Source organism: Cervus elaphus, chromosome 29 (genome assembly GCF_910594005.1).
Source record: "Cervus elaphus chromosome 29, mCerEla1.1, whole genome shotgun sequence".
Taxonomy (NCBI): Eukaryota; Metazoa; Chordata; class Mammalia; order Artiodactyla; family Cervidae; genus Cervus; species Cervus elaphus.
In genome coordinates this window covers 60,585,111-60,600,507 of record NC_057843.1, presented here as the reverse complement: position 1 = coordinate 60,600,507, position 15,397 = coordinate 60,585,111, and the positions used below count along the sequence as shown (strand labels likewise).

The following is a 15,397-nucleotide window of genomic DNA, read 5'->3' as shown; positions in this document are numbered from 1 at the left end:
CTGTTTGTGATAGAGACAAGTTGTGGGGGAGGGCCCCAGGCCAAGGGAGCCCTCTCTGCCTGGTGCTGCTGAGAGGCAATGCTGAGACCTGCTTGCGCCCCGTGGGAGGACAGTGACCGTCTAGGTCCTGTCCACAGGCAGTGACCAGACTTCGCGGGATGGGGTGTGTGCATGCCTGCTCAATCCCTCTATTGTGTCCGAGTCTTTGTGACCCCACAGACTGTAGCCCGCCAGGCTCCTCTGTCCATGGGGTGGGTGGGTCAAGGGAGTAAAAAATCACTTCCCGAGGGATGGCTGGCCAACCTGGAGAAAAGCAGAATCAAGACTCAAAATCGCCATATCCCTGTCTGTGAAGCCTGGTCAGGAGTGGGAGTGGTTATGAGGTGTGGCCCCAGGCAGAGCCAGGACTGGGAGGGGAAGTCTCAGGTGCACACTTCAGTTTGGAGTGAGGAAGACCCTTCAGAGCAGTTGCAGAATCGTGGAACAAGAGCAGGAGGGTGCAGAGATTTCCCCATCTAGCCCACGTGTTTTATCAACACCCAGGCAGAGGAGGGCACTTCTCCAGGACTCGTTACTGAGAAGACGGCAAAACCAAGACCCCTTCCGGGGGCCCTATCCTCCAGCCAGAGCTCTTTCCTTTCCCTGAGTCCTAGAATGGAGTAATTTTATAGAATCTTTGATTCTCGCTGAGCCAAGATTGTCTTTTGTTTTACATCTCAGAGTTTTACGTTTCTAGATGTTTGCAACAACAATGAAACCTTAAAGAACACATATATTTCCCTCAGGCTTCCCAGGTAGCTCAGTGGGTTAAGAATCTGCAGGAGACGCAGGAGATGGGGGTTCAATTTCTGAGTCGGGAAGATCCCCTGGAGGAAGGCCTGGCAACCCACTCCACTCTTCTTGCCTGGAGAATCCCATGGACAGAGGAGTCTGGCAGGCTACAAACCATGGTCTCATGAAAAGTCAGACATGACTAAACCGGTTGAGCACACATGCATACTTCCACAGTGCAGACCTTGAGTCCATTGAAGAAGAATGAACCCTTTGGTGGGGAGGGGAATAGAGGCCAGGAAGCAGGAAGTGGGGTCCCAGCTGCAGCAGGAGGTGGGTGACCGTACGTCTGGCCCTCACACCTGCGGCTGCAGGCAGGAGGGAGGCAGGGTCACTCTGTGACTTAAGCGGTCCCCAGCTGTCTTGTGAATGCTCTCGGGCCCACAGCCAGAGAGTATTTTCAGACTGGACTTTTTCCGGCAGCCTAATTTTCACCAATAGGACTTATTTTGTTTATGTATCATCCAAATCCAAAGTTTGAAATAAAGAAAAATTAAAAATGCACTTTTCTAGGAAAACACTTTTTTTTTTTTGCACCACAACAAGGAGCCGGTATTATCCTACCTACAGGAAAAGGGACTCTTGTGTTTGACAGTATTTTGAGCCTCTGAGAACAGAAAGTGTCAGTGCTGCAGGGTTCTTGGTTTTATCCAGCAGTTTTCAACTCTAGTTATGCATTAGTCAACTTAGGGAACTTTTAAAAGTACTGCCACCCAGGGTTCACCCTTCAACCCCACCCGACCCCACCCCGCAACTGGAAATTTTAATATAATGGATCCATGTTGGGACCCAGGCATCTGAATTTTCTAGGAATTCCCCAGGTGACTCTAGTGCCTGGCCAGGACTGAGAACTACTGGAACCCCTGCTTGTGGGTGGAGAGACTGAGGTCCCAAAACAGAGAATGATCTGTCCAGGGTCACACGATAAGTCCGCAGCAACCTCCAGCAGGGCAGGCGGGGAGGGAAGCGAGCCAGTGGCAGATGCAATCCCACGGCCCCTTCCCCACCACCCTGCTCTGTTCTCTCTGCCCCTGTGAGTCCTCTTTCTAGCCTGTCCATAGTCCCCTGTGCTGCCGTCTGCAGGTCGGCATGAGTGGTTGATGTTCTTTGCACAACACAGTTACCGAGGAGCCCCAGAGTTAAAAGTTGCAAGTGCCCACCTCTCGTGGTCACCACCTGGCTGGGCTGTGGGTGAAGGGAGAAACACCGGGGATACCATCCTCCCCCTGGGAGCCAGGCGGGGTGGGGTTGGCTGGGCCGAGTGCCGGGGAGGGGACCCGGTGCTGCCCAGGACCGCCGAAGCGAGACTTCAGGTTGCAAGGCCTGGGCACACCAAGGGCACGGCTCCAGCACAGCTCACATGTCACCCAGCGCCCTGAGCCCACAGCATCTGGAGAGGAGCAGCTCTCGGGGAAGCCTTCCTGGAAGAGGTGAATAGGATTCGGACGTGTTGGTGTGCTAGCGGGAGGGGAAAGCCACCTTCCAAGCGGAGAGACCCTTGTGGGAAACAACGGCAGTAAGGAAGCGCCGTAGTGTAGTAACAGCGTGTTCAGGAACCCCACAGATAGCTCACGGTTACTGTTGTCGTGACTCAATAGCTGCAGCTTATTGAGCACTTGCTGTGAGTGAGGCCCCGGGCCAGAAGCTGCCTGGAGTCTCCTCTGCGGTCCTCACGGCCTGAGAGCCCAGCCGCTCGCAGGGCGCAGCGGGAAGGGACGTAGGACCTGCACTTGGGAAGATTTTCCCACCCAGTAGAGCTGGGTGAGGTCACAGTCACAAAACCACAAGGTCAGAAATTATGAATTATTTTTTAATCTTTGTAACTTTAGCGCAGAGCTAGCACCCCAACGTTTATTGAATGAATGAAGTGATTAAGGGATTTAATATAAACAGCCTTCAGCACCCAGATGTCCAAGGTCAGCTCGGTCAGGGGAGAGAACATAGCTAACCTTCTACCACCTGCTCTTTTGAGGGATTCTTCATTATGAAATAGCTTAGGCGGGGCCTGGCATGCAGTAGGCACTCAATAAGTACAGGCCGAATAACCAGCAGCCCGAGTTGCTCAGTACGCGTAGCGAAGATGCTCTGAATTCAGAACTGAGACTCAAGTTCAGGCAACTCCTTAGTCGCTGCCCAGCATGTGGCACTCACTATTCACTTACCAACTTGAGGCTCCTCCCTCACCTGCAGACTGGGGTGAGTTTTGCCTGATTCAGGGTTTGCTGGGAAACTCTGGATGCAGGAATGTGTGACGCTCCCCTCCCCCAGCCCCCAAGCAGTGCCCCCAGGGAGAGATTACGGTGATTGTGGCCGTCGCAGGAAGCTGAGTATTATTTTGGTACCACAGGATGGGTGGTACAGCGGGGTGTGTGAGTCAGGGGGGCGGTCTGTGGGGCTGGGGGCGCGGTGAGGTGCCAGCCACACCGCTTTCCGGCTCCTGGTGATTTATTCCAATCAGCCTGCATATTTCATGTGCTGCCTCCCCACACCAAATAAATAAATCAGAGCCTCCTCTGAGCAGTGGGAGCTGATTAGGGCTGAGACTTCAAAAGGCCAGAGCAGGGATGCTGGAGCTCCCAGCAGAGTCTGCTAATGTGACATTTAGGAGCTGGGTGACCCCGGCAAGTGACAGCCGCCTACACAGTATGTGGCCCCCCCACGAGTGGCGGGGAGACCTTTGCAGGGAGAAGGAAGTGACTTTCACAGCCCTGTGTTCCACCCCACAGTCAAAGGAAGGCAGGCGGAAATGTGGCCGGTGGGATTCCGTTTCGTTTCCTGAATTTTTATAAGGAACCGGCAGCACACCTGCATCTCTGCAGAGAAATCCGCTGAGAGCCAGAGCCAGAGCCCCCGGGGGCGGCTCCCCCGGCCACGGTCTTGGAGTTCCTGCTGCCGTGTCTCCTTATGACCCTTGGGCATTCTGAGCACCAGGGTCTGCCCTGCTGTTGGGTAGGTGGGCACTCCTCTCTGTAGGTATTACACTCAGAATGCCCAGGTGGTCCAGGGAGTGGGCAGCTCAGGCCCACTGTCACCTCTCAGAGATCCCATTGAGGTAGCCACATGTCGAAACAGTCCTGGGTCTGAGCCTCAACTCTGCTCTGAGGATCAGTGGGGCCCTAGGCAAGGCTGTAACCTGCCTGAGCCTCAGTTTTCTCATCTATAAAGTGGGACTGAAACCACTTAACTCCACACAACTGTGAGAACTAAACGAGGACAGGCACATAACGTTGAATCCCCTTGGCCCTTCCCCGCCGACCCGCCACCCTGTCCCAGCCTGCTCAGCTCCGGGGCCCACTCTCTACTCCTTGCCTTTATCTCTCTGCCTCTCACCCCACCTTGAATGAACCTTCTGTTCAAGGGGATCCTTGTTCCTGTCTTGGTGGCATGTGGCATGGCTGGCCAGCTCCCTCGTGAAGCTGTGCCTTTCCTTGCGCCCACTGTATCCTGGCGTCCCGGGCCCTCTTCCCCAGTCTCTTTGCCTCGTCTTTGCTCTGCCCACCCCAGAGATCAGAGCTCCCCTGGGTCTGCCCTTGGTCCTCTTCTCCTCTCCCTTGGCACCGTCCCTGGAGGTCTCCTTCCTGCCCCCTGCTCCAACTCCCAGTTTACATTCTAATGACCCCAGCTCTCTCCACCCCCCACCTCTGCTCCCCCAGCTCCAGACCCAGGGATGTCTCTGTCCCAATGATCCTCAAGCTCAGCATGTCCAAACTGGATCCTCAAGCTCAGCATGGATACCTCAAGCTCAGCATGTCCAAACTGGAACTTGTCATCTTTCCACCTTCTTTGACCCCTCCTGGGCTTCCCATTGGGAATGGCCCTGAGCCCCCTCATTTGCTTCATTCCCCTGTTCCCCATCTTCTCCACCCACTGATCACCCAGTGGTCCACATTTTACCTGGAGAAAAAAAACTTGTCAAATCTCATCCCCACCTCTCCACTCCTCCTCCCACCACCCTGGGCAAGTCTTCGTCATGATCTGAGCCTGCCAACAGAATGGTGTCAAAGATAAAGGCAAACTCACATGGATCACTTGGATCTGAAAAGATACCTGAACAAGTGCATATATATGGAGGAACCGAGAACAGGAAAGTATAAAAGAGGCTTGGTGCTGGGTGTAACATAGAGCAGTGCGGCCTCTGAAGAATGTGAATTTTGCCTCAGGATGAATTAATAGGAATATAAAGTGCAGAATGAAGGAGGGGGTTGTCCTGTCTACTTGTTTCTGACTACTTCCATGACTTTAGATCATGCCTGAAGGGTATTGGTCAGTCCTTGGGTCTACACCCTATCAGACAGTGATATTGTGAGGTGTGGTCTAAGTTGGGGCCTGGATATGGTGGGAAGTAGAAATGATGTTCAGTGATGATGTTCAGTGCTAGTGACCCCAGCTCTCTCCACCCCCCACCCCTGCTCCCCCAGCTCCAGACCCGAGGATGTCTCCATCCCGGTGATCCGTAGGCACTGAGGTTGGAGGGCGGGGGCTTCCCTGGTGGCTCAGTGATAAACAATCTGCCTGCAATGCAGGGTATGTGGGTTCAGTCCCTGGGTCGGGAAGATCCCCCAAAGAAGGAAATGGCCACCTACTCCAGTATTCTTGCCTGGAGAATGCCATGGACAGAGGAGCCTGGTGGGCCCCAGTCCACGGGGTCACAAAAGAGTCGGACTCGACTTAGCAGCTAAACTACAACAAAAGGTGGGGTTTGGGGCTACAGCCAGGGGGGTGATGCGTTTTTGTCTCCAAGTCTCTAGAGCTCTCCCGGGGCAGAGGGAGCGGGGGTGGTCTGTGTGGTCCTGGAGGGCAGAGCCAGATGGCAGAGTAAAGTTACAGAGAAAGCATTCAGCTCGATAATGCACAGAAGACTTGGTAACAGGCGGAGAGTCCGGTTCTTGGTGGGGGATAGACTCCCTATCCATAGATGTACGGCAGAGAATGAATGACCGGCTGATGAGACCATGTGAGAGAGTGTCTGTCCCAGCCCAGAACAGGTTGGACGTCTCGTGAGTCCACCTGGAAAAAGCCCTGGGGGAAAGGAAAAGCCTGCAAGAATATAGCTGGGGCCTGTGGGCAAGCAAGCGCTGAGACAGGAGCACCCAGACCACAAACGCAGGACTCGGATCTAACCAGCCACGACCGCTTGTTTCCCGCAGACAGCCGGGAGGTGAAGGTGGGAGAATATAATGCTGTGGCTGACACGCTGGAGATCATCAACGACACCATTAGGTTCCAAGGTAAGGCAGGCGGACTTCTCAGAGGAGGGGCCTGCTCAGGTCCTCCCAGGCCTGGGCATTGTCTGAGAGCTGGGGACAAGCGCAGAGTCACTGGTTTCAGGGGAAAGAGGGAACATCCTCAGTCCACTCACTCCCTGAGGATGGGCCACCCTCGCTCACATGGGAACTGGGCCCCAGCCCCTGGGATGGGCCCCTTGTATCTGCGTGGAGTGCTAGCTCTCACCAAGGCATCTGTGTTTCAACCACCGAGTCACCAGGAGTGATTCTTTTCACGGGTGGCCCAGTTAAATGTTGCTGTGTCTCCCCCTCGGAGAAGATGTGGATGGGCTGGTTATCAGGCCTCTCCACCTGCTGCTCTTCTGGGAAATCTGTTCCCTCTCTTCTGCCGGAGAAGTCCTCCTCAGCACCGAGAACGAGATAGGTGACTCCTCCTCTGTTCAGCCTGCCCTGGTGGCCCCCACCTGAGTTCACGGCGCTCTTCTCTTTGCTTCCACAGTCCTTCGTCTCTGTCCCTCCCATGGCCACCGTCCCTTTGCATTGAAATCACTAGGCTATTCGACCTTGAGCTCCCTGACTGGATCCTATTTGACTTTAAATTCCCAGCACCAGCCGGGGTCTGGCACATGTTGGGGGCTCAGTGATGTGTGATAAAAAAGTAATTCATGATTGATCAAGTCAGTGGATGGGTGGGTGGGTGAATAAATGAGTGAATGGGTGAACGTATTAGTCAGTGAGGAAGTGGGTGGATGGATGGGTGGAAGGACAGGTGGGTGGATGGATGGATAGATGGGGGAATGGTAGATGGCCAGCCTCGTCATGGAGTGTCTGGGAAGGAAGCTTGCATCCCCACAGCACCAGGATGTTGTTACTTTGATTCCACTGGGAATGCAAAGAATAGACATCTGGCTTTCTGTACCTGGAGTTCCTTCCTAAATCCAAAACCACCAGAAAAGGCGATCCCATGAATCGTTTGGTTCGCTTTTGGATCTGTGGGATGCCTCCAAGCTCCAGGTGGTCTCAGAGAGGAGGCGTGGTCTTCCTGTTCCCACCTGAGGGAGCTGTCACCAAGCCCGTAGTCACGTATTACTTCGTGGAGCCACAGAAAAATTCCGAAAGGTGGTTGGGTGAGTCCCGTCATCCCTGTTGTACAGATGAGAAAAAGGCTCAGAAAACCCCAAATTCACACAGCCTGTGAGAGACAAAGCCAGTTCTAACCACGAGAGTCTGATCCCCAAGACGGGGCTATTTGCTCCTGGATGCGGGAGATCTGGGTTTGCTGAATAAGGATTCTGGGTTTACAAACTGAAAGAAAAAGTCAAACAAAAAATAAACTAAAAAACACAAAACATAACTGAGAGGGAAAATGTGAGTGAAAAACGCTAACAGCCCCGCCGGGAGAGTAGCTGGTTCTCGTTAGGAAGCATGAGGCCAAGGTGACCCTGAGGCAGCCGCTGTTCCTGTCTCACCTCCTGCTTCTCAGAGCTTCCCCGCGCCGCCCCGAGGGTGGCTGACCAGCCTTGGAGCCCAGAGCCGAGTCAGGACGCCTCTGGACGCAGGGCAGAGCCCTGCTCTCCTGTCCGCTCCCCGCCTGGGCTCAGCTCTCATCCAGCCGCCGGGTCTTACCCACCCACCCCCAGTCCAGCCCCCTCAAGCCTGTTGTGCCCTTGACCGTCACATTGCCGTGAAAGACGGCCCACTCCGAGGCTCACGCGGCCCCCGTTGCTCACAGGGAGGGCGGGTCCGGACCCCCAGGATGGCACCCTGCCCCCACTTCTGTGTCTCCCCTCTCCAGCCTCCGCGACAGGGCTGCTGACAGTTCTGCCAGCGTGCCTTCGCCTGCACCGGCCCGCTGCCAGCACGCCCCTTCGTCCGTGTCTGCCTCACAAACAGCCAACCGCCCACCTTCCCCCGAGACTCGGCTCCCACCCGTCTCCTCTCTGCAGCCTGTCCTGGGCCCGCGGGACGAGTCTGCGCCCCGCTCCCTGCCCCCCGCTCCGGCCTCCCTGCGCCTGGTGCTCACACCCCCCGCACCCAGCGCCACGGGCAGCGTGCGGCGTGCTTAGGGCACAGGCTTCTGGCGAGGCCGAGCCGGGCTCCAGTCCGGCCAGCTCTGCCGCTCACTATAAAAACCACTTAGCCCCTGGAAAACTGCTCCCTCAGCCCGTCAAAGGGGAAGAATCCTCTCTACCCAGAAGGCTCTTGGACAGTGCAGCCCACGCTGCGTGTGGGGGCGGGGGATGGGGAGAGGGGGGGGAGGTAGCAGGAAAGTTTTCCAGGGGTTACCTGTCACCCTGAGTGTGCTTTTGCCTTGGCTTTTGGCCCTCGAAGTCACTCGTGTATTACCTTGCATAGATGTGCTTAATGCTTTACATTAATCAAGCCGGAGGCCTCTTAGCTGCTTTTGAACCTGACAGCTCCCCTCTACTGTTTAGATGGTTCATCCTCTTTTTATCCACGGAATGTTTCCAAACACATTTGAACTTGCTAGCAGAGTTTCTAAACACAGGTGTTCAGGGGAGTTCTCAGTTCCTGCAACCCCATCTGCCCATCCTCTGCTTGTCTCCTGGGAGTGGAGGCATAACCAAGGCTGGCACAGCCCTGGTGGGGTCACCGTGAACCCTGGTGGTTCCCCCAGGTTTGACCGCTTTTGAGCGGTCCACACATCCCCATTGGGAGACACACTCCAAAGTTTCACCGTCCCACAGCAGAAACCTGGCCTGAAATAGCAACTGCGAAAGGGGGGATTTGTAAGAAACGAGAGGTGGGAAGGTGAGGAGGGGGTGTCCCTGCAGTCTGTTCCTGGTAGAACAGGACGATTTTGCCACCACCCATAAAGGTGAGTTTACTCTGAGGCCCTCGCGGCTCCCCCCAGGTGCCTGGTGTCCCTGAAAAATAAGCAGGGCCATCGCCGCAGTCACATGGCAGGATGAATCCTACAGATTCTGTCCGGTCCTGGCACCGCAGGGAGGGGAAGGACTGCCCATCGCTTCTGCCTCCCGCGGTTAGTGAGTCTTATGAGAGTGGAGAACCTGAAAGAGCTTTTGTAACATAGTGACCTTGAGGCAGAAAAATCCACAGCCAGAGCACCTGTATGTCTCATGGAGTTGACAGGCAAGGTGTCCAGCCCTTGACACCTTGATCATGTGTTGGAACAGAATCCCTGAGAGCTCAAGCCGAGTTCCTCATCCTCAGAGGCACCCAGGGGTACCCACTCCCAGCACCCAGCCCTGCCCCTTCCAAACCACTAGTACCTTTTGGGGAATAAACGGTGATGGTTTTTCAACATGGTGGTAGACCAAATCAAATTCTAGTCTTCTAATGGCTAATGGCTATTAAATGCATCACAAATCCCTTACTGATTCTGTTTTGAGAAAGAAAGAAGTCCTGACATAGGCTCCCTGCTGGGCACACCGGCCAGCCGCTGGGGTCCGCTCGCCCGGGGACGCGTGCTGTGCAGACTGTGTGCAGGGGGCCAGTGCCAAGGACAGCCAGGCAGGGGTGTTTTCGGGGTCTGATGTGGGCACTGGACTCATCTCACGCCTTTTCCTCGATCTTCTAGGGTCTGAGCCGCCAAAGGACAAAACCATCATCCTGGAGCAGCTTCGTAAAATCTCCCTGCCTCTCTACAGCATCCTCTCCGCCCTTACCATCCTGGGAATGATCATGGCCAGCGCTTTTCTCTTCTTCAACATCAAGAATCGGAATCAGAAGTAAGTCACTCAGGCCCTTCTCCTGGATAGCGCTTTCTGGATTGACTAGCCTCGTAGACAAAGTGTAGAATCCCGCACACGTCTTTGCCCCACTGCCCGAGGCCTTCAGGAAGCGCTGCCACAAGGGGACCACTGAGGTCAGTCAGGGCATCCCCATCCGTACAGCACATCACGGGCAGGAAGTGACCTCCTTCATCGTCTCAACTGACCCTGGAATAATGATCCCAGTTCCGCAAGACCTTGCTGGCTCAGTGGTGGAGGCTGGAGCGCCATCACCCGAGACTGCACTGCTGCGTGGGGCAGAGCCCATCCCCTGGGTTTCCAGCACACTTGCCCTTCCGTCTCCGGAGGAGAGCAGCTCACTTTCTGAGTTATTCTGGTCAGCCGGGGGTAGAACGGGCCGCCGCCCCAGGCGGTGGTTTCACGGAGCATGGCCATCTTCTCTGGTTTCCACGGCAGATCCCCGCACCCTGCTCCCCGCCTTGCTGCAGGAGTGCTGAGCAGGGGCTCAGCGTGTGGGCCATCAAGCTCACAGGCCCATGCCTACCCCCGGCGGGGCGGCTCTGCCGACGTCGGGCCCAGAAGCCACACAGTGTAGCCTCCCGGGCCGCAGGACCTTAAATGATGACCATGCCTGTTAGCACTTGGTGCAAGGTCTGAGCACATAGTCAGCTCTCAGTGTTAGATTTCCTTCCTACAAGTTGCAAGAGTTCTCACCAGAGCAGCACGCGGTCCCTGTGGTATGACTATGCTCCTCTAATTCCTTAACTGCCCCCTCTTGGCCTCCTGGGGATTACTCTTTCCAGTAGGCTGGCTTCTGTATAAATTTTTTGCAGATTAAAGAGTCTGCAAAGAGATAGGAAATAAATGTCCCTGTAGTTTCAGATCCCCCCCTCTTCTCTCTTCCTAATGCCTTTGTGACCCCGTGGACTGCAGCACGCTAGGCTTCCCTGTGCCTCACCATCTCCCACAGTTGGCTCAAACTCTTGTCCATTGAGTAGGTGATGCCATCCAACCATCTCATCCTCCGCCGCTCTCGTCTCATTTTGCCTTAATGCTACTCATCCTTAGGGTCTGCCCCACCCAGGAAGCCTGCCTGGACTCCTGGCCTCTCCCCTCCCCAGCTTCCTGTGGTAATAAGAATGAAGGAGCCTTAGGGGTTCATGGTGTGCAAAAGGACCTTCAGGGACGCAGCCCCCTCTCAGCTTTGCATGTGCCCTAGTCAAGGACGTCTGTGCTTTTATAGGAGAGGAAACTCAGTGCGCTAATTGGACTGCTGGGGGTGTGCCTTGAGGGGTTACACAGGCGCTTGCTGGACTTAGGGCTCCTAATTCAAAAGCCCATGGGGGGTCCACAATTGATAGTCGGTCTTTTATCTCTCGACTATTAGTACTTTGACGCTGCATTTAAGTGTGGAAGGATAAACAGAACTGCAGAATGCAAAAGAAATGCTCAGGGAACAACTGATTATAATTGCAGCCTGCAAAAGATCACCTGGACCATGGGGGCACCTGAAAGTCCAGGACATTCTGAACAGGCGTTGGGGGAGCCAGGCACCTCTGAGGGTAAATGGCAGCCGTCTGATGGTTTAACAGCCTGCTGAAGACGGGGAGAGCTGGGCTGGGGACTCCATCATCCGTCTCATCACCTGGTGCTGAGAGGCGCTGTGCGGTGGCCCTGTCTGTGCTCTGGACGGTGTGAGCTTCAGGCAGCCCCAGTAATGCTGGCTCACCGCCCGATGACCACAGCTCTGAGCAGCCCTGGATTCTCACCTGTATGCCTCCTAGATCTGGTCCACTCAGCACGGGAGAGTGTGGTACAGCCCAACATCGTGACAGGTTGCTGAACTCAGAATTCTCTAGATTTGGCTGTCTTCCCAGACCCAGCGCCCTGCTCCCCCAAAAAAATTTTGACTTAATGTCTTTGTGTAAACTAAAAATTAATGGTTGAAGAAGCCAACACTACAAGCTATCCCCAGAGAACTGATAGGTGAACTTGACCGAGAAGACAGGAAAATCAACACCCAGAAATCGATAGCATTGGGTCCTGTAGTGAGGGGCAGACGAGCCCCTTGGAGGTGGCAGCGCCTTGGGGAGGGGGCGGTGGACGAAACCAGGGCTTCCATTTTTCTCTCCCCCTCTAGTCTTGGTGACAAGATGCACATTCAGAAAATATTTGCTGAAGGAATAGCTACATTAGCAGTTCTGTTAACTGTAGTTATCTCTTTCTCTCGTCAGGCTGATAAAGATGTCGAGTCCGTATATGAACAACCTTATCATCCTGGGAGGAATGCTTTCCTATGCATCCATCTTTCTCTTTGGCCTTGATGGGTCCTTTGTCTCTGAAAAGACTTTCGAAACCCTTTGCACCGTAAGTCATTCCGCATGTTCTAGTGGTTTGTGATATAAGCTTTTCTTTGGTGGCCACGATCACCAGAAACACAGATACAACCCAGAACTGCATGAAAATGCATGAACAGGTGGCAGACAACTTGTTCAGCCGTTCAGGTAGTTCAACAGGGCAAGCATGGTGTAGCTTTCGGACCAGAACAGAATATTGCTTATAAAATTAAGTAGTGCTTGTAAAATTAAGATCATGGATTTAACAGGCCATTGCTAGAAGACAGCCCACTAAGATTGACTGGGTAATCTTGAAAAGCAAGGGAGAAAAATCACCCCCTCCCCAGAAAAGCATTGTGCCTGGAGTCAGGGTCAGAGCCACGTAAGAAGGAACACTTCTGCCCATCAACCTCAACAGCCATCACAGACTGTAAGGAGAGATGTCTGCATGGATGACTTCGAGTTGTGCAGAAAAGATCATGATCCTTATCCTCTTTTTAATAGCACTGTTTCTCAACCCCCCCCTTTTTTTTTTGCTAACTGCCCCTCTAAGAAACCTCTTTAGACTTTTTTCTGATTTTCCATTCTTGAAATTTAAATTCCAAAGATATGCTGTATGTCTGTTTGTGTGCTGTACATATATACATTTATGCTTGCGTCGTGCCCTACTCTTTGCAACCGTATACTTTCTACATAAAAGAGTAATATTTATTCACATTCAAGAACCAGTGTTGTCCCCCTTGGGAACTACCATCACTCCCATTGAGAATGCATAAATTTAAGGAAGCCCAAAACAGTGTAATTTATTTACTGTATTTTAGCAATGTTGTTTTGAAAATTAACCTGTTTTAAAAATGTTGATGCCTAGTCGTTGTTGTTGTTAGTTTTGTTTTTAAATTAATTTTTTTAGCAATTGTGTAGAACTCTCAGTTGAAAGTATCTTTGGTGACCTTTTAAGATGAGGATGACCAGCTGGGATTTATTTCTGGACTTTACGGTGATATTTCAAAACTGGGTTAGACGTTTGGGTCTCTCTATTGTCCCTAATGCAGTAGTTCATCTAATACTCTGCCGGTATTAGCTGGAAGGGACGGGCAAAGGATCAGGGTTGACCAGATTAACCCAAAAGCAACTCTTGTATTAAGGTTATTTTCCTTTAAGGTGTTGAGAGCAATCTAGGTCCATTTTGGGAGACGCAGTCCCTTTCATTAAGAGATTATGATCGCTGTTCTGTGGTCCCAGTGTGGCCCACTACCAGATGATTATGAAGTATAGGTTGCCATCGAGGGATAAACAAAAGGAGGACCCCCCCAAATGTGCGGCAGGTCACCAGCCACACCTTGGACTTTCAGGACCGCAGTGGGTCCCGAGACTCTGGGACAGCCCGTGGACCGGAGGGAGGGCCCCGGAGCCCGTGATGATGTTCCCCTGATTCCTGCAGATGATGACACTGGACTGACTCTGTTGACCACCAGTAACTTCAGCATGAATTGTCTGGCTAGTGAGATGTCCCTGCAACACGTACTTTGAAAGGTTCCCCTTGACAAGTCCACAGTCAAGTCCCCAGTACCCTGGGGCTCCCTGGGCGGCTCAGGCAGCCTTCCTCTCTGGGGTGGACCTGGAGGGCCCTCAGACCCCGCGTGCTCCAGAGCTCACCTGGTTCGGGCCTCCCGCTCAGAGTTTTTTATTCTGCCTCCGTTTCACTCTGCCCTTCTGGGGGCTAAGGAGGTGAAGTCCGGAGTCACCGCACCCCCACATGCCTGGCGTCAGCCTGCTGGAAGGCCTCGTGGCTGTGGGTTGTGGTTTGCCCCCTCGGACGTGTGACCCCTGACACGAGGATGGTGACTGCAGGTTGTGTCTTGCTCTCTGGGGATGCTGTGAAGCGCATGAGGTCCCCCTTCATTTCTGCCTCCGCGTGCCTCTGCAGCCTTGTGGGCTCATGGGCACCGCGTGTGTCTGTGGCCGCTTTTCCTGGGCAGCAGGGAGGCCTGAGGAAGGGGCTGTTCCCCAGGCACCCTGAAAAAGCTGAACGAGGAGAGTATTTCGCTCCCCTCTGTCCCTGTGGACGCCCGGCCCTCGCTTGAGGAGACCGTGACGACGGCAATAATGAAAATGGTGCTGGGGCCAGCCTGGTGTCTTCTCGTTCACGCTTCTTGCAGTGACTCCCTGAGCGCCGCGGGGCCCGCCTCCATCTCCTAGCTGAGAATCGGGGGGCAGAGCTCCGCTTGGTCCCTCCCGCCTCCTTGTCCCTGGCACCTGCCCCCCGGGAACACAGCTGCTGGCCTGAGGTCCAGTCTTTGGTGCCGAGCTCTGAGTCCCAGCCCTCGGGGAGCCAATCCCTCCCAGAGCGGAGCTCCTGCAGCCTCACGAGCCAAAGGCTGTCAGGGCACGCCTGCTCCCTGCCGTGTGCCCCAAATTTCAGACACCGGGTGACGCAGACGAGGGAGCCTGGCTGAGGACATCCTGCACACCCGGGTGCCTTCTTTTAATGAAGCCTGACGTCCGTCCTGGGAGTCACGCTCACTTGTGTGAGGGGAAGGCTATCCTGGGAAGCCTGGCAAGGCGGCATGAATAAAGCATAAAGCGCTTTACAAATAAGCATTAGCTGGCGCATGAGGGCTCTGAAGATGTTAGGGCCTGTCCTCCCCACCCCAAGGATTCCTACTTTTTTTTTTTTTTTTTTTAATTTATTTATTTGGCTGTGTAGGGTCTTGCTTGCAACACATGGGCTCTTTTTTTTGTTGCTCCTCATAGTACATGGACTTCCTTGCCCTGGGGCATGTAGGATCTTACTTCCCCAACCAGGGGTTGAACCCACATCCTCTGCATTGCAAGGCAGATTCTTAACCACTGGGCCACCAGGGAAGTCCATTTTTTTTTTTTTTTTTTTTTCTTCTTTTTTGGCTGTTCCCAGCCTTAGCTGCAGCATGTGGGATCAAGTTCCCTGACCAGGGATTGAACCCTGGCCCCCTGCATTGGGAGCACAGAGTCTTAGCCTCTAGACCACCAGGGAAGTCCCCCAAGGATTCCTTTGTTTGCAGTCAGGGCTGCTTCAGAGGCTCTGCAAGGGGGCGCCCACATTCGTGACTGTGGGGGAAAGGCATAACTACTGTGGGTTGAACTGGGTCAGCACCAGTGTGTACGTGGTTAGCACCAGGGTCACTTATCTAATAATCCGCAATGTTGCTCTTGAATTTAAAGCCTAAGTGCCCGTCTCAGTGGGTATGATTTGAGTGGTCCTCCACTTGCTGTTCCAGGGGGGTTGGCTCTTTATTTCATGTGGTGCCTT

General features: G+C 53.9%; 1 protein-coding gene across 1 annotated transcript in view; it reads left to right on the top strand.

The window, feature by feature from the left end:
• GABBR2 (gamma-aminobutyric acid type B receptor subunit 2) overlaps positions 1–15,397 on the top strand; it is a 359,033-nt gene that overhangs the window by 268,275 nt on the left and 75,361 nt on the right. The window contains exons 9-11 of the mRNA XM_043890615.1: positions 5,979–6,059; positions 9,619–9,769; positions 12,007–12,139. Of these exons, the coding sequence (XP_043746550.1) occupies positions 5,979–6,059; positions 9,619–9,769; positions 12,007–12,139 (365 nt within the window). The remainder of the gene's footprint in view (positions 1–5,978; positions 6,060–9,618; positions 9,770–12,006; positions 12,140–15,397) is intronic.